The 9,446-nt window shown below is 49.2% G+C and overlaps 1 protein-coding gene across 1 annotated transcript in view; it reads left to right on the forward strand.

The window, feature by feature from the left end:
- Dennd3 (DENN domain containing 3) overlaps positions 1–9,446 on the forward strand; it is a 59,049-nt gene that overhangs the window by 15,373 nt on the left and 34,230 nt on the right. The window contains exons 5-8 of the mRNA XM_029547862.1: positions 131–242; positions 4,824–4,943; positions 5,285–5,503; positions 9,112–9,233. Of these exons, the coding sequence (XP_029403722.1) occupies positions 131–242; positions 4,824–4,943; positions 5,285–5,503; positions 9,112–9,233 (573 nt within the window). The remainder of the gene's footprint in view (positions 1–130; positions 243–4,823; positions 4,944–5,284; positions 5,504–9,111; positions 9,234–9,446) is intronic.

Below are 9,446 nucleotides of genomic sequence, written 5' to 3' on the forward strand. Positions count from 1 at the left end.
TGAGCCACCATGTGGTTGCTGGGATTTGAACTCCGGACCTTCGGAAGAGCAGTCGGGTGCTCTTACCCACTGAGCCATCTCACCAGCCCCACTTTGTGACATTACTGTTTGTTTGTTTTTTGAATTTCAGTTTATTGACTCATCTGAAGCTCTGTAAAGATTTTGAAGTTGACAATCACATAAAGGATTTTGCTGCACGACTGTCCTTAATACCTACTCCGCCACCTGGACCACTCCACTTGGTAAATGAGACCTGGAACTGGGGGAACTGGGCTGGGCTCTTCTGTAGGGTGTTGAAGGCAGCAGAATCTAAATGTGTGAAGCTGTTTCAGGTTTCAGCCATGTGTAGCCTGCTCTCCAGATGCTGGTCCCCTGGAGGCCTCACTGAATGGCTTCGCATATTCACCTGAGGGTTTTGCTGAGTGGTGGTGTGACTGGCAGAGCTGGCCACGTATGATGGGTCCATTAGTATTAACTCGTGAGATCCCATTTCTGCTCTTCAGAAACTACATAGCCCGATGTTCAGTCTCAGGAAGTCCTTTTAGTTTACCTTTAGTTTAGGGTAGGTTACCAGGCTTGCCTTACTGCGTTAACAGCAGACAGGTATTTCCCCACCTGGGTTCTGGCCAAGAAATGTGACTAGCTCTCTCAGGCTCCCAGAGGGACAGCTCTGGGGACTGTCCCATCTTGCTGGGAGCTGGGAAGGCACAGTGCTGTTCTTGGCAGTAAGAATGTGTGGCAGTGGGGCTGGTGAGATGGTCTAGCGGGTAAGAGCACCAACTGCTCTTCCAAAGGTGCAGAGTTCAAATCCCAGCAACTACATGGTGTCTCACAACCATCCTTACCAAGATCTGACTCCCTCTTCTAGAGTGTCTGAAGACAGCTACAGTGTACTTACATATAATAAATAAATAAATAAATAACATTTAAAAAAAAAAAAAAGAATGTGTGGCAGTGGCTTGGAGGGTCAGGAGGCAGAGGCTAGACAGGAACTAAGTCTGGGCTTTAATGGCCAGAGGCCCACCCATAGTTCTCCTGTCATCCAGTCCTGGATTCTTTTTTTTTTTTTTTTTTTTTTTTGAGACAGAGTTTCAGAACTGCTGCCCTGGCTGTCCAGGAACTCACTCTGTAGACCAGGCTATCCCCAAACTCAGATCCAGCTGCCTCTGCCTCCAGACTGCTGGGATTAAAGGCACATGCTACCATGCCCTTATTGGTCCAAACTGAACCACCAGCTGGGGATGAGGTATACGACAAAGAGTCTGTGAGGTGCATACCACACTCAGACTGTAACAGGAGTCAAGTCGGAGATGGGGCAGCCTGCACCTACCTCTTCATGCTCCCCTTTTTTGAGTGGTGGGTGAGACTGTGGAGCTGTATGAATGGGTACTGCTCATTCATCACTTCCTGTCTGCTCTGGACACACAGACTATATGAGTCCACTTTTTTGTTTGTTTGTTTGTTTTTGATTTTTTTGTTTGTTTGTTTGGGACAGGGTCTCATTCTGTATAGCCTTGGCTGGCTGAAACTCAGACCAGGCTAGCCTTGAACTCGGAAACCCACCCAGAGGCTAGGATTAAAGGTGTGTGTCGCCAAGCCCGGCCCGACATGTATTTTGTTGAGACATCACAAGGAATGTAGCCGTGATGTAGGTGCAGGCTGGGGAATCCTTCATCTGAACTGCTTGGCACCACAAACCTTAAGAATGTGTGTGTTTACAAGCCTGGATCCCAGCACCCTGGAGGCAGAGGCAGTCAAATCCCTGAGTTCGAGGCCAGCCTGGTCTATAAAGTAAGTTCCAAGGACAGCCAGGGCTACACAGAGAAACCCTGTCTTGAAACATGTTAAAAAAAAAAAAAAAAAAAAAGAATGAAAGAAAGAAGGAAACTAAGAAAGAAAGGGGAAAAAGTGTATTTACATAAAGAACTATACAGGGAAGGAACCCAAGTCGAAACAAAATAAGCCCCTGTCTCACACCTTACCCACAGCCTGCAGGGAATCACACCCATTTTCACCCATTTTCATTAACACATTGAAAGATTGATTTCCTGTGTACAGGTGTTTTGTCTGTACTGTTCCCCTTTCATGTTTATTTTCCATTGACATGGCACTAGCCCTTCTCACATGGGATTAGAAGGCACAGCCCACTTGCCAGCTGGTTGGTTCTCCCTCCACATGTCCCCTGCCCAGCGGCTACAGACAGCAGAAAGACTTCTAAGCCCCATTCCATTTTTCTGCATGGGCTCTCAATGGCTTCCCACTGCACATCTTTAAAATGTTGTCAGTTTAATTTCGTGTGTATGAGTATTTTGTCTGAATATATTCATGTACCCCCGTGTGCATGCCTGGTGCATGCCTTCCACAGCAGCCGGAAGCCATAGAATCTCCTGGAACTGGAGTGGTAGGTGGTTGTAAGCTACCATGTAGGTGATGGGATTCAGACCTGGATCCTTTGAATGGGCAACAAGTGCGCTCTTGACCCCTGAGCCACCTCTCCAGAGCTCCCATCTTTAACTCAGCCCTGCATCCTTGCTTTGGCCCATTGTCTGCTGCCTGTGCCTCGCATCCCCTGCCCACTGGGCTCCAGCTTCACACATGCACATCGATCCCATGGGTACTGCCACTGGCTTTTCCTCTGTGTTCTTAAAAGAGGTTGTGATTTAGCTCTTCCGCGCATGTTCTCCCGTCTCTCTGTCTCTCTTCTATTGTGTAGCCGTTCTGCTGGGTGCATACACTGCCTTACAGTGCTTGGCAAACATTCTTTGACTTTGAGACAGGGACTTCCTAAGTTGCCCAATCTAGCCATGAACTCACCATGTAGCCCAGACTGGCCTTGAACTATTACCCCATTGCCTCAGTTTTTCAAATAGCTGGGATTACAGGCCTGGGCCACAAGGCACAGCTAATGTATTTTATTCTTTTGCTCTGTGGTGCTGAGTATTCAGATACAGGGACATGCTAGACCAGTGTTCAGCCATGAGCCCCACCCGGCTTTAGCAATCGCAAAGCCCCCGTGTGTTATTAGGATGCTCGAGGTGACAGTCACCACCAAGAGGCTATCGTTTTCTTGTTTTCCACGTTTTCATAGGAAGATAAACTCGACAGAGGGACAAGCATGACTGTTGGGAAGTCTAAGGAGTGTGTGTCCCCAACACCTTTGGCTTTGTGTCAACAGTACTGCTCCCCATCTGCCTGTCGTGGTCCTGATGTCTGCTTTGCCTGCGCCCAGATCTTTCTATTCTCTCTGGGTAGGGAAAGGCACGCAGCACCACGGGTGGAAGCGTAGCTGCACATCCATGTCTTGCTGCAGGGACCAAAACTTCTTCTCCATTTCTCCCATGACCACTTTGGGTCTCCTAGCACTCTTAGGCATGCTGTGAACGTGGAGTTGAAGTGTTATTTCAAAATAATGAGAGTAACAGGTCTTCTGTAAAGTGTTCTGAGATACAAGTTTGATAAGAACTGTGGGTATTCGGTGAGAATACTTAGGCTATGTGCTTTCGGTAGCTAACACAAGCACATAGTACCCCAGTCTTCTCCCACATGCTCAGTTTAACTCAAGAAGCTGGAACAAATGTCTGGGTTAAGGCTAAGTTTTGTTCTTCAGTGACCAGCACACTGACTAGTTAATGGGCTAAGAAAGTTAGATGTAGGAAGATAAGGAGTTCAAGGTCATTCTTTGCTAGATTGTGAGCTTAAGGCTAGCCTGGGCTGCCCGAGACCCTATCTAAAAGACAAGACAGATTGTCATGTAGGAGCTGGCATGTGAGTCCATACAGAGCACTTGGCTGGCCTGTGCTAGGCTTGGGTTCAGGTCCCAGCATAGGTCACTGGGACCTGCCTTTCTGTATGACTGTCATCTAGCTTGTCCTGTCCTAGGCTGCCCTCCCTGCGTGCTTTCCTTTCTATGCAGTGAGTATGGGTGTTTGAGTGTGCTCAGGTGTGTGTGTGTGTGTGTGTGTGTGTGCTCGCAAACGCGTGCATGTGTGAGCTCATGCCTATGAAGGTCAGAGGGTGACCTCAGGCATCATTTTTCAGGAGCTCATGGACTTTTTTGGGTTCTGGTTAGGTCACACTGGTTGGCAAACAAGCTCCAGGGATCCTACTGTCCCTGCCTTACCAGGGACCCCACTGTCCCCGCCTCCCCGGGGACCCCACTGTCCCCGTCTTCCCGGCACCAGGATGATGCCTGTGGTGATGATGGTGATGGTGGTGATTTTCTTTTTTATTTAATTTTTTAGGTTTTTTTTTTAGTGTGTAGAGTGCTTTGCCCACATGTGTTTCCGTGTGTGCATGGAAGGTTAGAAGAGGCCATTGGGTCTCCTGGAACTGGAGTCACAGATGGTTATAAGCCACCGTTTGGTTCTTGGAACCAAACCCAGGGGCCTCTGTAAGGGCCACTGGACTGTCTTTCCAACTACTGGTTTTCTTCCTCCTCCTCTTCCTCCTCTTCTTCCTCTTCATCTTCCTCCTCTTGTTTCTCCTCCTCCTCCTCTAGATAGGGTTTCACTGTGTAGCATAGGCTGCCCTGAAACTCATAGAGGTCTGCCAGCCTCTTCCTCCCGAGGGCTGGGGTCATGTGCCCCCGTGCCCAGCCTTCCACTGGGGTTACAACCATCACAGTTGGGTTTCTGTATGGGTGCTAAGGCTCTAACTCAGCACTTCATGTTTGCAGTCAAGTGCTCTGCCAGCTGAGCCATTCCCTAACCCTTGCGACAGTTTCTAATGCTGGTGTTTTTCTGTGCCCAAATGGTGACTGTGGGGTGTGTTGACCCCTGTTGTAGAATGCTCTCTGAGTTAACAGTAGCCCTTGGTCCTCACAGATATTTAATATGAAGCCGCTGCAGGTCGTCTTTCCCTCTCGAACGGACCCCGAGAGTCCCATTGTTGACTTGGACCTTCACCTGCCCCTGCTGTGCTTCCGGCCTGAGAAAGTGTTGCAGGTGTGTGGGCACCAGGAGCAGTGGTTGCTAAGACAGGATTGAACTGGGTTTTATAGTGGGGGTGGGGCACTCGCCTCAACCTCTGGGTGTGAACCCCAGGACTGCCAAAAAGGAAGCGCAGAACCAGGAACCCAGGAACCTGTGTACGCAAAGTATTTGTGCCTTGTGATTAGACCAGACACTTAATGCAGCAGTGTCTCTAAGCAGCTCTGACTTTGGTTTTGTAAATAGGATGCAGGAGGAGGCTAAACAGCAGCCTCTGGTTTGGGGGAGGGGCCTCCCATGTCCAGCCCAAAGCGGCCGGAAGCAACCGGAAGCAAACGGTCCTCTTGCTCCCCTAGATCCTGACCTGTATCTTGACGGAACAGCGCATCGTGTTCTTCTCCTCAGACTGGGCCCTGCTGACGCTCATGGCCGAGTGCTTCGTGGCCTACCTCCACCCCCTGCAGTGGCAGCACACGTTTGTGCCCATCCTGTCCGGTCAGATGCTGGACTTCGTCATGGCCCCCACGTCTTTCCTCATGGGCTGTCATCTCGAACACTTCGAAGAAGTCAGAAAGGTTAGGGAGGGACCTTTGATGGGGAAGAGTGAACCCGAGTGACTTCATCGTGCGTTTGAAAGCGCTGTGTCTCCACGCAGTGAAAAGCAGAGAACGTGCTTGTGGTTCGGGAGTGCACCACTGTTCTGTGTAGGCTCCCGGGCCCTGGGCCCCACATCACATACGTGTGTATACATGCATAGACATCATGGAGTATACCATGTCCTCCGCTCCCGTGCTCTTATGAATGTGCGCACACAGTGCAGTCTTATTCACTCTTTCCTTTCTCTCTCTGCCTTGGGATGTGTTTGAAATCACAACCCCTGGGATTCAAGGGCCAGAGCCTCGAGTTACCTCCCAGTCTCCTTAGGTTCAGAGCAGTGCCCAGGGTTTGCAGTAGACTTTGAGTGGGGGACAGACATTCAGGCAATGGAGCAGTGTTACCTCCAGCCTCTGTTGCTAATCAGCTCTGTAACCTGGATGAATCAGTCCCTCTCTGTGAAGGGGACAGGGCTCCAATCTTGGCACACAGCTGGCTTGTGGGTGGCCACTCTGTTGTCACTGCAGCGTGCTTTCTGCTTTGCTGTTCTTGTTTTTGTTTTTTTGTTTTTTTTTTAAGATTTATTTATTTATTTAATGTGTATAAGTGCTCTCTATCTGCTTGTATGCCTGAGAATTGAACTCATAATTGCTCTCTGAAAGAGCAGCCAGACAGAGCTCTTAACCACTGAGTCATCTCTCCAACCCTGCTTTGCTGTTTTAACTGTCTCCACTGTGCTTTGGTAACCGTTGGCACGAACACACAGCACAGCAGTGTTAGAGGTATCATCCACTGGTCCTGGTGTTTGCCCTGTGTGGCTCTTACCTACTGAAATGGCGAGCTTCTTTCTCTCTTAGCCATCAAAGGACAGCAAACTTGTCAACCTTGTTGCTACAGTGAAGATCAAAGGAGACACAGCATAGCTCCTGGTATTCTGTAGGTGTTGAATGGAGGGTCACTGTGCTGCTGATTGCAGATAGTGTTTGTGACAAAGTGTCACACTGTTGCCTCCTAGGGCACTCAAGCCCTCTCTGCATTCTTCTGCCTCGGCCTCCCCAGTGCTGGCTCTGGGATGTGTTTAAGATCTGTCATGGATCCAGGGCAGACGAGTCCAACCGTCAGCTTGAAGATGGTTGACAGATGACGGGGTCATTCCCTTTTAGCTGTAATGGCAGTGTTGCTAAGGACCTTCTGAGGCCTTGCCAGCCTCTCCCAAGGCGTCTGCTGGACTTGAGGACACAGCGGGCAGTCCCGGCTCATGGCGACGCCGGTTACTGTTTCTGATCCTGGTGTTCCTGTGGGTGGGAACCTGGCAGCTCAGTGCTGGCCAGTGTTCATTTATTTCCAGTTACCAATGGCATCTGGCATCTTTTTATGTGCACACTGACAGTTCCATAGGACAGGGGGAATGGCATTGAATTGGCTTCATTTTGTTCCTTTTTTTTGTATGCGTGTGTTTATGTATGTATAGGCGGTGGTGGGATACATGCCATGCCACGTATGTAGAGGTCAGAGGACAAGGTTGAGAAGTCAGTTCACACTGTCCACGGTGAGACAGGGTCTTTCTTGGTTCTGCCTCTATGCTGTGAAGGCCAGGCTCCCTACCTAATGAGCTTCTGAGTAATTCCCCTGCCTCCACCACCCGTCTCACCGCAGAAGTGCTGGGATTATAGATGGGGTGTCACCACATCTAACTTTTGTTTTTTTGTTTTTTTTTAGAACGATTTATTATTTTAAAGTGTGTGTGTGTGTGTGTGTGTGTGTGTGTGTGTGTGTGTGNGAGAGAGAGAGAGAGAGAGAGAGAGAGAGAGAGTGAATATGAGAGGGGGCCTCAGTGTGTAGCTCAGGTTGGCTCAGAACTTACTGTTGAAGCCCAGGTTGGCTTTGAACTTATGATTCCCCTGACGTAGTCACCATTTCCTGCATTTGACTTTGTGTTCTGAGCACTCTGTGTATGGGCAAAAGCAGAGAAGGGGACACAATGGACACCCAGTGCTCCTGGGCCTCCTGGCTCTGCTCTCAGCCTCTTTCTCTTTCCTCCTCACCATTTCCTAGAAACTTAGAGGAAATCCCGCCTCCCAGGCTGCCCCATTTATCCTCTGTGGGTGGACGGGTGGGCAGGCTTGTGTATTCTTGCCAAAGCCAGTGAACCAGTGACTCACCGTGGAAAATAACTTAGGAAGAGGCCATTCAGACCTCCCCCGGGGGATTGGAAACAGAGAACTTCACCCCAAGTGCCTTGTGGAGCAGAAAGGACAGGCAGCGCTCTGATGTTTAAAATCGTGTCTCTCTCTCTCTCTTTTCATGTCACTCATGAAAAACCGTCTTGTTTGGGATCTTCAGGAAGGAAGCTTTTTTTTTTTTTTTTCTTCCCCAGACATATTTACTTAGCAATTCCGGTCAGGAATCTTGCAGGAAACTAGCTTTGTGATTTATTTGTTCTGGAAGATTCCAAGAGCAGCAGTTTGGGCTTGTTTGATGTTAACGCTTCTCGTGGATGGGGTTAGCAGGAAAAGAACCCGGGAACCCCTGGAGCAGTCCAATAAGGTCACCTGTTGCACACACCTGGTGTCGACCCGGAGGACAGCTCTGTGTGCCTAACCTGAGGACGCACGTTGGCCTAGTCAGACTTGGGCCCAGTACAAGTTGTGTTTGCACATGTTACATATACCACCCAAGAGTAGGGACCAGGGCCAAAGCAGGAGTGGTATCTTCTGAGTGTCCCTGTCTCTTTCTGCAGACTTGAGAGTCTTGGGGTCTAGACCTATGTGCATGCCAAGTACTTGCTGTCCCAGATAAGACTTTAGAAGTCCCCCAGTGTGAATATTTTCGGAAATTCCACCCCTGTATTGAGGTCACTTAGCCTTGTGGTCTGGGTCCTGGGAGGCAGAGCTGTCTGGACAGCCGAGTGATATGCAAGGCAGTGAGTGTAAGGTAGCGCACTTGGGGAGTTCCAGAATGCTCCTTCAAGGCGCCTTGAAGTACTACATACAGTATTTGTCTCAGGGATGACGGAATCTTGACAACCTGCTTGGCTTCTAAACTCAGAGACAGTCTGTGGTCCGCATACAGGTGAATGGCTCAGTTCTCACAAGGAAAGGGGATTCTGAGCCCTGGTACAATCCAGACGATCCTCCAAGACAGCTGAAAGACAAGGCACACTTGGTGAGCCCACACACAGGGGCTCCTTAGAGCGGTCAAAAATCATAGGGACCCAAAGTAGAATGGAGGATGCCAAAGGCCAAAGGGAGGAAGAAACAGTGACTTAACCTCGAGTGGGGACAGAGGCTCTGTTTGGGAACATGGGCAGGCTCAGAGGTGGGTAGCTGTGAAGGTTGTAGAGTAAACAGAACTGATACCATAGTAAAGCATACATTGTGGCCATTTTCCTGCAATTCACAGAAGTAAGAGACAGGCACGTTGAATCAGATTTACCCATCGCCAGAACTCCCAGAGCCCTGCACTTCTGCGGAGGATGCATGGAGCAGGATGACCCAACCCTGGCACTGCCTCAGGGACTGCAAGTACATTTGCAGAGTTTTAAAGGTGTGTGCAGAGTTGGAGTCTTACATTGACCTCTGCCTTCCAGGAAGCTGATGGTTTGGTCCTGATTGACATTGACCATGGGAGTGTCACCTGCTCCAAGTCTTCTGACGACAACATAGACATTCCTGATGTCCCCCTTCTGCTGGCACAGACCTTCATTCAGAGGTAATGTGAAATGGTGTGTTTGAGCATGCCTGGGTTCCAGATCTGTGTTTGCCGCTTCCCTCATTCCTCATTGGGATGTATATTTTATGTAGTTAGGATTTGGGCATTGTATCGAATTCTTCTTCTTCTTCTTCTTCTTCTTCTTCTTCTTCTTCTTCTTCTTCTTCTTCTTCTTCTTCTTCTTCTTCTTCTTCTTCTTCTTCTTCTTCTTCT

This window comes from Mus pahari, chromosome 17 (assembly GCF_900095145.1).
Source record: "Mus pahari chromosome 17, PAHARI_EIJ_v1.1, whole genome shotgun sequence".
Classification (NCBI taxonomy): Eukaryota; Metazoa; Chordata; class Mammalia; order Rodentia; family Muridae; genus Mus; species Mus pahari.